This window comes from Sminthopsis crassicaudata, chromosome 1 (assembly GCF_048593235.1).
Source record: "Sminthopsis crassicaudata isolate SCR6 chromosome 1, ASM4859323v1, whole genome shotgun sequence".
Lineage (NCBI taxonomy): Eukaryota > Metazoa > Chordata > Mammalia > Dasyuromorphia > Dasyuridae > Sminthopsis > Sminthopsis crassicaudata.
Window position 1 is genome coordinate 741984710 of NC_133617.1, and position 16285 is coordinate 742000994.

The window sequence follows — 16285 nt, forward strand, 5'->3', positions numbered from 1 at the left end:
TACATAATACTATTGTATATTTAATAGTCTACAGGATAGTGCAAACAACTTTTATATGAACTGGAAAATAAAAAAAAAACTCACTTGAATTTCTTTATTGTGATATTAATTTTATTGTGGGGGTCTGGAACCGAACATAGTCTCTATAATCTACGTTCCTTTGTAGTGCAAGAGGAAGGTTCTAATTGTGATCCTCTCAGTGTAGATGATCCTTCCAACAGTGTGGACCAGAATCTATTCCATGGGACTCTTGTTTTTTTCTTTACTAAGGCTTTTTATTTTTCAAAACATGCATAGATAATTCTTCAACATGAACCCTTTAAGACCCTGTGTTCCAATGCTCCCCCCTTCCTCCATTCCATACCATGGCAAGTAGTTCAATGTATGTTAAATCCAATATATGCAGACATAGTTATACAATAATCTTGCTGCACAGGAAAACTCAAATTCAACCAGAAAAAAGAGAAAGAAAACAAAAGGCAAGCAAACAACAGCAAAAAGAGTGAAAATGCTTGTGATCAATACTCAGTTCCCATAGTCCTTTCTGTGGGAAAAAGAGTTGTTGTAAGGAATAAAATATTTGTAAAGCTCTTTGCCAACCTTTGCATGTACCCTGTTACGTAAATGCTAGCTATTATGTCTGCCTTCTTGGAGACATTCACTCTTTGGCTCTATTCAAATAATCTTTGCTTTATGGTAGGCACTATCCCTTATCAGCTGGGGCAGAGGTAATACCTTTTCCTATAACATATTGATAAAATCCACTACGACTACTGTAATGCTGGAGAAACGGAAGCAAGATAGAGATTAGAGAGTTTTTAATATTTTATTAATTGGAGAGTATAACTGACTGGACAGGACTCTCGTCTCAAAGTATCCAGTGATGAATGTGAGAATCCCAAGTCTTTTTATAGTATTTTCAAAGAGAGAAAGAAAAGAGCGGGAAGTTTTTCAGAACCATTTGGTTTTGTCAGGATGGGGGGAGGCTATAAATTCTTATTAGAAGCCAGAGTCAGGATGTTTGAATAAACAGAAGTAAAGATGTCAATGAAGTATCCAGGATAGTCTTATCTTTTGGAATATTTTAGAGGGGGGGGTAGTACCATAAAGTCCTGAGGGCAGAAGGAGTTAGGAGCCAGGAAGTCTGATCTCCCCCCTCATCTTGAGTCTCACATTGACAATTTATAACCTTAGAGCAAATGGTCCTCAGTTTTTAATGAACCAGAGGGTTTTTTTTTTTTGAGGCAAACAGTTAAGGAAACTGAGGTAGAACAGTTCAAGGAGGCTGTGGCATAACACTACTACTACTACTGCTACTACTACTACTAATACTACTGCTGCTGCTGCTGCTGCTGCTGCTGCTGCTGCTACTACTACTACTACTACTTCCTTCTCTTCTTCCTCCTCCTCCTTTTCCTTCTCTTCCTCCTTTTCCTCTTCCTCTTCTTTCTCTTCCTCCTTTTCTTTCTCTTCTTCCTTCTCCTTCTCCTCCTTTTCCTCCTCCTTCCCCTCCTCCTCTTCCTTCTCCTTTTTCTCCTCTTCCTTCTCTTCTTCCTCCTCCTCCTTTTCCTTCTCCTCCTCCTTTTCCTCTTCCTCTTCTTTCTCTTCCTCCTTTTCTTTCTCTTCTTCCTTCTCCTTCTCCTCCTTTTCCTCCTCCTTCCCCTCCTCCTCTTCCTTCTCCTTTTTCTCCTCTTCCTTCTCTTCTTCCTCCTCCTCCTTTTCCTTCTCCTCCTCCTTTTCCTCTTCCTCTTCTTTCTCTTCTTCCTTCTCCTCCTCCTCCTTTTCCTCCTCCTTCCCCTTCTTCTCTTCCTTCTTCTCCTCCTCCTCCTCTTCATCCTTCCCCTCCTCTTCTTCCTCCTTCTCCCCCTCCTCCTCTTTCTTATTGTTATTACCAATCAGCTGACTGGGGTGTTTTCTTTTGTTTGATTTCTGCCAGAATCTGGAACAGAAACAAGGGAAGAAGCCATGGAAGAATGGAACTCCCCTGGAGAAGTTATGGAAAACCCAGACACAGGAGAACTAGGTAAGGTGACTTTTTTGTATCGATGTTGCATCCTTATGTCAAGGAACTGCAAACACTTCTGGTTTTAGTTTCCTCTCGTCATATGAAGGATCGAACGGTCATCCAGCATTTATTAAGCACCTACCATGTCCCAGGAAATCATTGTGTTCCACACTGGAGATTCAAAAAGAGCAAAGACCAGATAGAGATGTGTACAGGGCAGTAAACCTAATATTTCCACGAAGTAATTCCAAGATGGCGAGAAGGTTAGTAATGGGAGTTATGCTCAAGAAAGGCCTTGTGCCCATGGGAGCACCTGAGCTAGGGCTCAGTATCGCTTTCTTTGTAAGTGTTGCCCCCCTTTGGTGCTTCTCATATTTTTCAACATCACAGGCTTGCATTTTAATCGACCTTTTCCTTTCTCGGTTTCATGATGCCCTCGATGGCTGACATAAAGCGATCTAACCCTTCGGACCAGAGTTTGAATGGGGATTTGTAAAGGCTAAGGTGGCCCCTCAGAACTCCCCTCTTCACCTCTGACATAACAAAAATCTAGCCATGTCAAAAGAGGAAAGCCACTTGTCTGCCATGGGGGATTTTCTCACAGATGCCCCTTGTTGGAGCGCGTTTGTGTTCAGAATCCATGTCGCCAAATGTACCTGCAAGAATTTGTCACAATGAAAAGTCTCCCGAGGCAGCTTAAATGCCTGACAAGAGCATCTCAGAATTAAATCATTAAGCCTCCCACCTGCTGCCATCTATAACCCACTGCCTTTTGTCATGGTAATGGTGCTGGATTTTCAGCTGGCGAATTCAGCAGCAATGTAATCCACAGCTGGAGAGGGTTGTGAGCCATGAGGAAATCTTGGTTATATCATCGTTGGGGCGTCTCTGCTGGGTTCTCTTCCCACAAAAGATTCTTGTAACTTGTGACTATCATTTAGAACTGCGACCATGTTTGTCTTTCTTCTTTTTCTTTGATCATACTATCAAGATGTGTTATGATACAGCGGGAAGAGGGCTGGGTTTGGAGTCACAAGATCTGTGTTCAAACACTAGCTCTGATTCTCGCTTCTTGTGTGACTTTGATCAGATTCACCTTTGTGATTCCTCCTCTCTAAAATAAAGGGCTTGATGGCTCCCGAGGTCTCCATGATCCCCTGCTTGGTAATATCCAAGTGATTTCATTAGGATATGGGAGAGCTTGAGAGTGATGCAATCATCATCATCATCATCTGGCCTTTGTGTAATGGATTCTGGGCACTATCTCATTTCAGGGCCATAGTTACGGTCAGTAGAATCAGGTCATGGGTTAGGGAGGAAAGCTGGGGGATTTGAGTTGAAGCTATTGGAACACCACCTCAGAAATGGCATATAGGCAAGGTTCTGGCAGACCAGAGCTCAAGGCCTTCCTTGGTCTTATAGTTATCAGAGAAATCCCACATTTCTCATTAATATATGAGAGAGGTCAATGATAAGGAAAGGGAGTGACCTTCCTGGGATGATTAGGGACAAAAATGGTTTGGAATCATCAGATGACGGTCCAAGTCCTGTCCTGTCAATGTGGCCTTGGACAAGTTACTCATGATCATAAATAAGGGTGTTGAACTCAATAGATCCATGACTCTGGTCTGCAGAGATGGCGGCTGAAAGGAAAACTGCTTGAATTTTATACCAGTGGTATGGACAGGCTTTACGGAGCTATTTCAATAAATCCGAGAGCTCAATTAGAGACAACACTCTGAAAATAGAAAGTAATTTTTTATAAAACAGATGAGAATAATAACTTAAACATCAGACATAGCCCAGTGAAGAGACCCCGTCTTAGAACATGAAGACCTCGGTTCCCAATCGATATTATTAGCTGTGTGTCCAACGGAAGGTCATATAACCTCCCCGGACATCAGTTTTTTTCATCTGTATAAAGGGCATAAGAATACTTTGAAGAATTACATCTCTGGTCTGTGTGGGATAACCCTTTGCCAACTTTATAAAACTCTACATATATCTGAGTTATTATTATTGATAAACATGAAACATTTTGCCCTTGTGAGGTTGTACAGGCTTGTATATGGATGTAAGTTCAGGAAGGATTCAGATAATTTATGTATCCAGAAATTGATTAGCAAGCATTTATCATCAACTTGTTATGTACCAGGAGCTATGCTTTAGTGTTGGAGTTTCAAAGGAAAAACAAAGGGAACTAGTCCCTGACCTCAAGGAGCTTGCATTCTGGAGAGTTAAGGATATATGGAATATATTATCATTAAATTTCCTCTGACTTCTATGATCTTGAACTTGATCCAAACTCTCTGATAAGAGTATATTATCTCTCCCCTCACCCTGGAGCCTACTTGAGAACCTCCAGGGAGGGGTTCCATTCCCTTTTGGAGGCAGCTTATTCTACTTTTGGACAGTTATTGGAGTTCTGCCCTCTAAAGTCAAAAAAAGGACAACCTTTTCCCCACATGATAGTCCCTACTCAGGCCAAATTTTTTTTGGAGTTATTAATAAGACCACTAAGTCAAGAGAGTACCATAAACCTGGTTTGCCTAAATTTCAGCAACGCATTTGAAAAAAAAAAAATCACTTATCAGCTCCTTGCTGATAGCATGGAGAACCGTATGTTCAATGATAGTACGTACATGGATACAGACCTAGTGACTGACTGTTAGGTTCTTACTAAGTGCTAATGAGATATTAGGTTCTTATTAAGTGCTAAGTCGGTACTTGACAATTCTCTCTAATTCTGGCCTTTACTGGGGAGGAGCTTACATGCTTAGGAGGAACAAGTTCATTGCTTGAAGTAATTTTTCCCAGAAGCCCTTGCCTTATCCCACGCCCATTCTCTGGGAGGATAAAAGAGGGAAGTCTCTACTCTGGACCAGAGTTAACGGCAACTGTCTGGAGACAACGGCTCTCTACAGGAAGAAGAATCTGTCCGAGAGATTTGAGTTGACACAGCAGATCTCCTCCCAGAGAGCGATCGGCAGCTTCTGGAGACAACAGCACGTTACAAATGACTATTTCCAAAGTGTAGCCGCTAATGGGATGATGTCATCTCAAAGAGAGGCTTCTAGTGGAGTGCCCCGTCGGCTTTTTGACCCTGTGATGTTCAACAATTATTTTGAACTCATGGACTGAATGGAGGCATGGAAAGCGTATTGTCAAATCTGACATAAAATAGGGCAAGGATAGCTAACAATTTGTGCTTTTTAAAAAATTTACTTATTTAATATTTTCCCCCAGTTACATTCAAAATAATTTTTTTTTACATTTGTGTTTAAGATTTTTGAATTCTAAGTTCTCTCCCTTATCCCCACCCACAATTAAGAAACCATATGTGAAGTTATGCAAAATATTTACATAAAACTCAAGTTGTGAAAGGAAACATAGATCTCCCATCCTAATGAAAATAAAAACCTTCAAGAAAAATTAAATTAAAAATAAAGAGAGAAAGAGAGAGAGACAGAGAGAGAGAGAGAGGATTTTTCATCATAAGTCCTTCAGTGTAGCTATGGGTGATTGTACTGGAGAGTTAACAATTTGGAACCAAAAAGATCTAAATGGCAGTTTAGATCCAAAGATATCTCGGAAGGCTAAAACACTAGATCAAATATAATAAGACACCATTTAGTAGAGTCTGGTATGACTGAGCTGGCTGGGATAATGGTTAGATTTCTAAATTTGGAGCTAAGAAAGTCTAGTTCAAATCCTGTCAAACATTTATTCAATGTCTGACTCTGGGAAAATGGCTTAACCTCTTTCAGCTTTGGTTTCTTTATCTTTAAAGTGAAATTATAATAATGCATATTTCATAGCTTGTTGGGAGAAACAAAGGAGATAGCATAACATGTTAAAATACTCTGTAAATCCAAGGTTCTCTGGAAATGCAGAATATTATTTTTATTACTACTATCGTTGGTGCTACTGCCACTGTATACTACTAGTACCTGGTTTTGATTAAGCTATACTGATTCTTCTTATCAATCCATCCCCTTTATACCTGCTTACAAATCGTTCCTTTTATATTGTTCTAGAATTTTTCCAGGTGTAGACATCAAGCCCATGAACAGTATTTGGACTCCATTTTCTTCTCTCTATGATGACCAGAGCATCTTCCCTCTGGTCCATCTTTGAGCATCTTTTGAATTCTTTATTAACTTTTCTAGGTCATAAGCAGGGTCCCAAAGATCACATCTGCAATTATTTCAGAAATTCAGGATGTTTGTCTGGACAGGTTTGAGGACAGTTGGTCCATACTTACCTTCACCTCACTACTTATATTCTTGGGTTTCAACTCACTGATAATCATTTAAAATTCTTTTCTTTCCCCACCCCCAGGTCCAAAGAGTATTCTCTGTGGAGGAAAAAGCAAAAGCAGAATAGGAATTGGGTAGTTCAGCCTTCTCCCTGTCAGTCATTATCTGCATTCCACCCCCCCCCCCGATGGTGGTCCTTTGAACCTTGTTTTTCAGCTAACATAGATAAAAAGGAGCATCTCTTTTTGCACCCTTAATCTTGTCACTAGTAATAACTGATTCTGGGATTTAGTGTACCTGTCACTATTCTCATGGGACTATGCTATTCTTTGAGCTTTAATTGAAAATTTATTTTCAAGCTCCTTTTTATTTTTTTTTATTTTTTATTACTTTTTTTTTTGCATGAATTTTTAAAACCAGAATTGACCAAAGATTTCCTCATGCAGATACTTAGGATTTTCTTGGTCTCCTTTCTCATTAGAATAATTTTTGCTTGCATCTTCAAAATATTCTGGAGATTTTTCATTTCTCTTGGATTGACTTGTTTTGTAAAATATTAACCCATTGAATCTTACTTATGCTTTCTCTAAACCAGGGCTCTTAACCTATTTTGTGGCAAGGACCACTTTGACATTCTTGTAAATCCCATGATCTGTTCTTAGAAAAAAATATTTTAAATGCATACAATATAATACAAAGGATTATAAAGGAAATTAATCATATTGAGATGCAATTATTGGATTTTTTAAAAAGTTCATGGATCCTAGGTTAATAACCGCTGCTCTAAATGCTTTCTCCATTAAATTTAGCATGCATCCTAGATCATGCTGATTTTCCTTTCCTTTCCCATCACAAATTATACAATGGAGTTGTCACAGCCATCCCAAGATTCCTTTCATTTCTGTATCAGTCCCGCCTTGTCGGTCACAGTTGGGTCCAGAATAGTATTTTCACATGTCACTTCTGTCTATCTAAAAATGAAATTATAATACATTCTCAACTTGACTTACTCAACTGCTCTACTTTTGAGGGAAGGAAGGGAAAATTTCAGCAGCTGTGTGCATAATTGATTATATCTATAATATCATGTCTCCATCCGAATTTGTAACCCTTCCCCATCCAACTTCTCTTTATTTCCTTCTGTTGAGATGTTCCGTACTATTCCTCCACAACAATATCACTTCCGTTTCTTTTCCTCTCAAATTTTCTGAAAATGCTTCCCATACCATTTTTCCTCTTTTGGGTATATGGATTTCCTTATATGATTTTATCTTCTTGACATACAGTAGGAGGCTACTGTATTTACATGTGTAGTCTCCCACTGCCTTTGAATCTATTTCCTTTTAAATTCAGCATCGTAGACCAGTCCTTTCCTAATGCTATACTACCTGCAAAGTATAGTTTTCTCATGAGAAATAAGATCTCGAATTTATCTAGTTTATGAAACATCTGAAATACATTTGTTCACAGATATCTCACTCTTTTGTTGTATATTATGTAATAGGTTTTTTTTTTAATCAGTACAGATTTCAAAAGCAAAAGTTCTCGTCAAGTGACATTTGGTTTTTCATGGTAGTCCATATGGAAAAGCTTTCACTACTTGTATCTGAGGTATTCTCTCACAGGTTAGAAAAAGCTGCAAGTATTTCTCTTTTGGAAGTATTTGATTACCAGTGAAGGCATGTAGACTAGACCAACCTTTTAAAGCTATACTGGCAAGTAACTGGATTGTTTGCCTGAATTAAAAAGCTACAACTGAGTTATTTGGTTTCTCAATGTGCTAATTTCCATTCTAACTTTTTGTCATCTTACTCTACTTTACCATGGCACAGAAACTGGGCCCTTAAAAAAAAGATATTCCAGCCCAAATGGCCAACTTGCTATTCCTCAAACTTACTATTCTAACTCCTACCTAAATGAGATTATTTCTCATGCTTTTCTTGCTTCTGCCTCTTAGAATCTTTAACTTTCTTAAGGTTCAGCTCATGGGAAGTCTTTCTGATCCTCCAAATTGTGAGTGATTTTTCCTTTCTCAAATAATCATTTTTAAATTCTTTTTTGTTCTTTTTAGTTTTTTTTTAAAAGAATTTTTAGTTCTTATTTGTTACTGTATCCATCTGCAGAATGCAGATGACAGGGATTATTTTTTATTTTGTATTTGTATTCCTAATGCCTGGCACAGTGCCAAGCAACAAAATAGAGGCTTAGAAAATACTTGCAGAACTGGATCATGCTCTCCTCAGGTGTCCTTTTACACACAAGTTGGGACTGGAGCTGGGATTTCCTTGATAGAATTCTCAGATGAGGGGCTCCCTCTGCTTATGCAAACTGGCCCTTTTTCTGCCATTTATAGTTTAAGGGAGTTGCCTGGGGCAATGACTTGCCTAGGGTCCCACAATCAGTGTATGTCAGAGATAGGCCTTGAACCCATTCCTTTCCAGTTCCTAGCAAACCCACTGTGCCATGTTGATTTTCAAGGGTCCTTAACAAATGGATTGTTTTGTATCTCAGCACCCCCAATCCTAGGAGTAGTATCTTTGTATACCCACCCACCCCCACTCACCCATATATATGTATGTATATATACACACATACAAATTTATACATACATATATATATATATACATATATATATTCTATATGTTGAGTTTGAGTAGAATTGTTAGTTTTAATGATTCATTTACCTTGGGTGCCATAAGGAGGACCACTGTTCACTAGAATTTGATCACCAGCTATATAAAAGAACTCTTTTCCTTCTCCAGAGGGTTCTGTCAGCTCCTAGGCCTCCACACTAAGCCTGTTTCTTGGACTGTGAGAAATCCATGAACAGAAACCTTCCAAGGTTTATATAGTGGAAGACATTGAGTACATCACTTCTTTGGGTCTCAGTTTCTTTATCTGGGCTAAGTGGCTTCTGACATCCCTTTCTGCTCTACATCTGGATGAGAGTAAGAGAGAGTTCCTCTAGTTTGTGACTCTGGAGAATTGTCTCATTGTTAATTTTATCAGGAATGGAGAGGATTCCAATATACGGGATGCTAGAGTCACATTCTTTTCTAGTTTTCCTAGACCTAGAACAGCAGTTTTTAACTTGGGCTTTGTGAACTTGTTTTTTTTTTTTTTTTTTTTAATAATTTTTATTATATATATATATTTTTATAACATTATCCCTTGTATTCATTTTTCCAAAGTATCCCCCCCTCCCTCTACTCCCTCCCCCCATGACAGGTAATCCCATACATTTTACTTGTGTTACAATATAACCTAGATACAATACATGTGTGTAAATACCATTTTCTTGTTGCACATTAAGTGGATTCCGAAGGTACATGTAACCTGGGCAGACAGATATTAGTGCGAACAATTTACATTCATTCTCAGTGTTTCTTCTCTGGGTGTAGCTACCTCTGTCCATCATTGATCAGCTGGAAGTGAGTTGGCTCTTCTTTATGTTGAAGATTTCCACTTCCATCAGAATACATCCTCATACAGCATTGTTGGTGAACTTGGTTTTAAAATACTTTGAATATTGACACTCTGTCTCTTGGGTCTTTGCCTTAACACAACACATTCCCCTCTTACGACTCTCCCTGAAATTGCTTTGTACATATTTCATATTGATTCAGTTGTGTACATTTTAGCTGTAGAAATTTATGGGGGCCCGGGATTGTTTTATTTGTCTCTGTACTCCAAACTATGGCTTAGTGGAAAGAGAGCTGAACTTCTAGGTCGAGGACTTCTTTTTTTTTAATGTTTTGTCTCTGACATATATTGTCTGTATGACCCTCTCAGTGTCCGCAGTGATACGCTTAAGTTCCAGGCAAATCAGGTAGGTGGAAGGACTTCCATACTGGGGAGTTACCAGTGATGAAATCCCAAGTCCGGGTAACAATAAACAATAGTAACAAGGAAACACCTGAATCAGTTCAGTGGAAGCGATTTGGGTCAAGAAACAATTAGGAAACAGAAGCTGTTCAGGGCCAAGGGTGCTTGGGGCCAGCCCAGAGCTGTGGAAGTTGCTGAAGGCCTGGGTAGGGTGTGTGGGCAGCCCTAACTCCATTCATTCAGCATTCCGAGGGCTTCCAACTGCAAAGCAGGAATGGCCTCAGGAAGTCAGGAGCGGCACCAAACACTGTCACTCCTTGGAGTTTATGATTATTCGGTTATGGATTGGAATGGAGGGCCTCCGAGGAGCCTTCTGACTTCTGGGAGGCTGCTCTTCTTTCTTTCTTTGTTGAGTTTATTACATTGGAAAATGTCCCTGTGCCCAAGTCATCCTTGTCATGTGTTGTAAAAGGCCATCTGCTTTGTTTCTTTCCAGTTCCCCTAGGACCCTTCAATAATTAGAACTCATTTCCTCCATTTGCTAGAAAGGCTCTGATTATCACCTGTGTCCCTCCCTGCCTGGCCACATGTCAGAAAAACACAGTCCTTGTTCTCTGGCTGACATTTTGTTTCCCATAGCACACATTATCAGCTTAAAGAGAGAAATGGGTTTCGTTAGTTACCATCCCCATGAATGACAGTTATAGGACCATGTTTAAGAGATCATAGATGATGTGGAAATGACCCTGATGGCGCAATTCTTTGCTATCCTTTGTCCTTCCCTAATTTCCCTATTTGTCATGGGGCCTCTCTGGGTCCGTGGCTTGCCATCTTCTGGGTGTTAGTTGCCCTAGAACCTCTGATTACCCTTCTCCTGAGGCAGGATGCTGTGTCTCTAAGCACCAAATCCTGGTAGATTATACCTATTATAAAGTCCCCACATCCCTTTATATAATCTCTTTCTTCCTCAGAGGAATGTTCTTCAGTAGGACTCCCTCCAACCACTGAAATATTTACTCCTTTATTTCTCCATTTCAATCCCTTCCCTTACCTCCTCATCCATTTTCTTATTTTCCCCCACCTTTTCACCCATTTTTCTACCCTTTTCTTCAGGAGAGACAACAGGGATTCATTATCCTTTGTAATCAGGGCTCAAATGGCCTCCCTAGGTTTGGGTCAATGTGCTGTGTGTCCGACTGTTGGATCAGACCGATATGAGTCAAAAGGCTGTACCACAGCTTGGGCGCAAACAGTCCGTGGGAACATTTGGAATGGAAATGTCTCTAGATTTGCACCTCATGTTTCTTTTGAACCCTCACAATTCTGCTTCCCTCAACTGGCACAGGGCCTTCCCTGACACAGTTTGCCACACTGGGCAGTCCCGTGCCAGTGCCCCAGTGTCTCTTCTTCAAAGAGACCTTGACGTGTTCCTCTGACCACCATGAGAGCACTTGCCTTGTGGGAGCTGATCATAAAATAGTCTTTCAGGCAAACGTATGTTTGACATTCAAGCACCGTGGAGCCTACTGGAGTTGAGCTCTCTGCGGTAGACTTTGCCTCCCTCGGCAGTGTGGCTTGAGAATGGACCTGAGGATCCAGCACCTTTTCTTTTTTCTTTAAAATCTTCCTAAGAAAATCCAAATGGAAGCAATTCCGTTTTCTCCCATAGCCCTGAAGGAGTGCACATAGTTCCCCCGCTCATGGCACAAGAGCTCTGCAGACCTTCAGTTTGGTGGTCAGTCTCCTATCTCCCCTCTCCCACACTTTCTTGGGGAGCTTCCCAAACACCGAGCTAGCTCTGGCGATGTCAACCTCATTGTTAATGTGTCCATCCAGGGAGAATATCCTGCCAAGGTCAATGAACCAACTTATCCACAGCAAAATATCTCCACAAATGATTCCACGTAAGGAAGGTGTGCTATTGGCCTGAGGAAGTTTCTTTTTTCTAAACATCATGACAAAATTAATACAAGTAGCAGAAAATTGATCCATATTCTGTTGCATCTCAGTCTCAGAGGCTGCACTGAGTGCATAATCCACAAGGATTATTTCCCCTTCATTGTTAACTATTTGCATATCTTGATCTCAGATATCTTCTTCCCTTTTATATACTCTCTCATTCTAGAGTTTAATCCTACAAAAACCAAAAAACAAAAAAACTTGATTCATGTTTTGATAAGGTGTTGTGAGGGTTAGCCCATGATGATTCAAGTTTGTTCCTCTTCTGTCCCTTTTTCTATATGACTTCCACCCTTGTCTCTTTGTGTACTTATAGAAGAAATCTCTCTCTTTTTAAAAAATTTTATTTATAAATTTTTTGACAGTATATATGCATGAGTAATTTTTTAAATAACATTATCCCTTGTCTTCATTTTTCCAAATTATCCCCTCCCTCCCTCTACTTCCTCCCCTAGATGACAGGCAATCCCATACATTTTACATGGGTTACAATATAACCTAGATACAATATATGTGTGTAAATACCATTTTCTTGTTGCACATTAAGTATTAGCTTCTGAAGGTATAAGTAACCTGGGTAGATAGACAGTAGTGCTAACAATTTACATTCACTTCCCAGTGTTCCTTCTCTGGGTGTAGTTATTTCTGTCCATCATTGATCAACTGGAAGTGAGTTGGATCTTCTCTATGTTGAAGATATCCACTTCCATCAGAATACATCTTCATACCACATTGAAGTGTACAGCGATCTTCTGGTTCTGCTCATTTCACTCAGCATCAGTTGATGTAAGTCTCTCCAAGTCTCTCTGTATTCCTCCTGCTGGTCATTTCTTACAGAGCAATAATATTCCATAACCTAGAAGAAATCTCTTAATTGCCTTTCTGTTGTTATTTTGGTTTTGTGGTTGTTTTCTTAACCTCATAGGCATTTTTTATATTTAGATTTTTTTCTGGATGTAATTTTTTCCTCCTGTTACCTGTGACTTTCTTGGTAATTATATTTGTTTGCCTTCTTTATATTTCTGTTGTCTGAGATATTTGCAAAGCTAATAATTTATTCAGGTCTGCTTTTCTTCAAATGCTGCTTTTCTTTTTTTAAACTGAACACTTTTTTTCTTGACTGGATGAGCTCAGGTGGGTAGGAAATTTTACTTAGGGCTACACCTTGGGCTCCTTTGCTCTTTGGAACACACTATTCCATTCCTTCTTGCAGTTTCTGGTAGGTCCAGATAATCTTGTGTTATTTTAATTCCTTTTCCTTTATGTTTGAAGGTATTTCTCCTGATCACTTGTAGAATTTGTTGTTTGTCATTGGAATTTATTATTATGTGTCTTGGCACTTGCTTCATAGGATTTTATTTTGTTTTGTTTTGTTTTCTTCTAGAGATGATCTGTGGATTTTTTCAATCAGCACTTTGTTTTCTGTTCAGAACTTCTGAGCAATTTTCTTGTATTTTCTTGCTTTAAAGGTTCAGTATAAGACTTGTATTCTTCTGGGTGATACATAATCCTTAAATTGTCTCAATGTAGCCATCTTTGAGATTAATATATTCTGCTTATATGAAGGTCATGCATTTTTATTTATTTGCTCATTCATTCATTTGTTTGTTTGTTTGCTTGTTGGTTTGTTTAGCTGAGGCAATTGGGGTTAAGTGACTTGCTCAGGGTCACACAGTTAGGAAGTATTAAGTGTCTGAGGATGGATTTGAACTCCAGTCCTCCTGACTTCAGAGCCAGCATTAGGTCATGTATTTAAAAAAAATATTGATTTTTGCTTTTCTTCTTCTGGGTTGCTCTTAACTTCTGTGCATTTTCATTCTTGTTATTTTCTCTTTTTTTCTTTTGGTGAGTTTCACCTCAGTTGATTCAAATTTTTTTTTTTTTTAATTCTGCTAGCTATTTCTGCTCTGTAAGTCATAAATTCTGCTTTCAAAATTCTGGCTCAAATTTCACAATTTGCCTCTTAAACTATTCAGGAACATCTTTTTTTGGTTGCATGCTTTTGTGAGAATCCTTGGGGTCCTCTGCCTTATATCATGAACCCTTTTATTAGTCTAGCAATTAATTTTCTTTTATCTCAGAAATGTGAGGACTCATGTAAGACCCAAGGCCATCTTCCCTTCTGTTGTTAATCTCTTTCTTATTGGTCTATCTGCTGTATTCAAGGCGTTTAACTTTCTCCTGAGATCTTTGACCATTTTAATCTATTTTCCTCATGTTCCCCTTTTCCTCACTTTCTGACTCCTTTCCTTTTAGTGGTAGTTTCCCCAGGGACTGTGCTGTCTCAGCTTATTCCTGTGTTGGGCAATACACATTTTATAAGCCTTAGCTTATAACCTACTGCCCCAAGTGACTTCTGGGGAATTGGTCTCTGCTAGACTCCAGGGCCCCTTGCTTCAGCTCTAGGGGGGTCTATGTACCCCAGGGCTGTCAGTGCCTCAGTTCTCTAGCTGAGTACCTTTGCTGTACAGACTGCTGCCCTACTGAAGTTTCAGCCAAGATTCCGTCATTTGCTTTGCATGGTTCCCTAGGAGGGAAGGGGGGACACAGTTGAGTTTCATTGCAAATGCATAGGTTTGGGGGCTAGCAGGGGAGGGGATGCTGAGTGAGCACAGAAATGAGGCAGTATATTTCCCTGCAGGTAGTTCATGTGGTTTCTACTTTATTTGGGTTCTTGGTCTTAGACTATGGACATAATGAAATTGTTTGATTTTTTTTATGCATAATTCTTCAAGGTTTTGGAAGCACTTTTCTTCATTGTTTCCTTTGATTTCAGAGAGAGAAAAATTGAAGTTGAGATGGATAAATAATAGCCACTGCTAGTCAAATAGGGTGACAAATCCAGAGTCAGGAAGATTCAGCCTCCTGAGTTCAAATCTGACCTCAGATATTTCCTAGTTATGTGATCCTAAGCAAGTCATTTCACTGTTTACCTCAGTTTTCTCATCTGTAAAATGAGCTGAAGAAGGAAATGGTAAATCATTCCAAGATCTTTGCCAGGAAAACCCCAAATGGGATCATGAAGGCATGACCTAACAACAAAAGCGTGAACATGAACAAAGCATGGTACACCGGTTATCTCACTGGATCCTTGAAAAAACCCTGTGTAAGAGATAGGTGCTGTCATTATCATCCCATTTTGCAGATGAGGAAACAGGGACAGGAAGATATAGTAGGTAGTGGATCTCTGAGCAAGGATTCAAACTCAGGTCTTTGTGGCTCCAAGTTTGCCATTGCATCCATGGAACCATCTCACTGCCCAAAGATCTGTTCCCATTTATGCAGCACTTTAACATTTGCAAAGCATCCAACATATCTGATCTGACGTTTACAACAGTCCTGCAAGATTTCCCTGTTTTGTAGATGATGAGATCGGGCGCCATGCTTAGTACCATGCTCAATACCTTCCAACAAGAGCCAGCAGGGCAGGCTATGTCCTTAAAGACCTGGTAATCACCGGAAATCTGAAGCAATGTTCCAGACTTCTCAGAGTTCTGATATTGGGATAGCCAGCATGCGGGATATGGTCAAAGGAATTCTTGCCGAAGGCAAAGGCTAGCTCAGTGTATTGTTAAATCCCTGGGTCTCTTTTAGACAGAAGCACCTTCTCCATTTTGTACTTGTAAAGTTAAAAGTTTGAAGATATCACACTTGCCCCTATTATATTAGATCTGATTTAGTTTGGGCTCAATCTTCTGGCCTGTTGAGATCTCTTTGGACCCCAGTTCTGTCATCCAGAACATTAGCAAAATTTAATAAATGTGACGTCCATGCTTTTGTTTAAGTTATTCATAAAGCCTGAAGCTTGTAATGGTATCTCCTTGCTCCAGATAAGTAGAACTCAATTTTATCAAAAAGTTTAAAGTCAAGAATTTGGCTGGAAAAATGAGCAAACAATAACAACAAAAAAGAATTTAACCATAAAAACGATGGTGGTAAAAACCAAGACACAAAATAAAAAGGAGATAGCTATGTGAAAACAGCTACAAGCAAAACCTCAAAAAAAGCCAGACAAGAAATCCTGGAAGAGTTAAAAAGAGAGATAAGAATAGTAGAGGAAAAATTGGAAAAAGAAATGAGAGTGATACAAAAAAAATTGTGAAGAGAGGTATTGGATTGTGAAAAGAAGATCAAAAATAATGAAGAAAACAACACCTTTATAAACAGAATTAGGCTAATGGTAAAAGAGGGACAAAAAGCTCACCAAGGAAAGTAACTCCCCCAAAAATCAGAATTT

General features: G+C 39.3%; 1 protein-coding gene across 1 annotated transcript in view; it reads left to right on the forward strand.

Moving 5' to 3' along the window:
* The first annotated feature begins 1973 nt into the window (after positions 1–1973).
* PDE1C (phosphodiesterase 1C) overlaps positions 1974–16285 on the forward strand; it is a 404822-nt gene continuing 390510 nt past the window's right edge. The window contains exon 1 of the mRNA XM_074284348.1: positions 1974–2023. Within this exon, the coding sequence (XP_074140449.1) occupies positions 1996–2023 (28 nt within the window). The 5' untranslated portion in view covers positions 1974–1995. The remainder of the gene's footprint in view (positions 2024–16285) is intronic.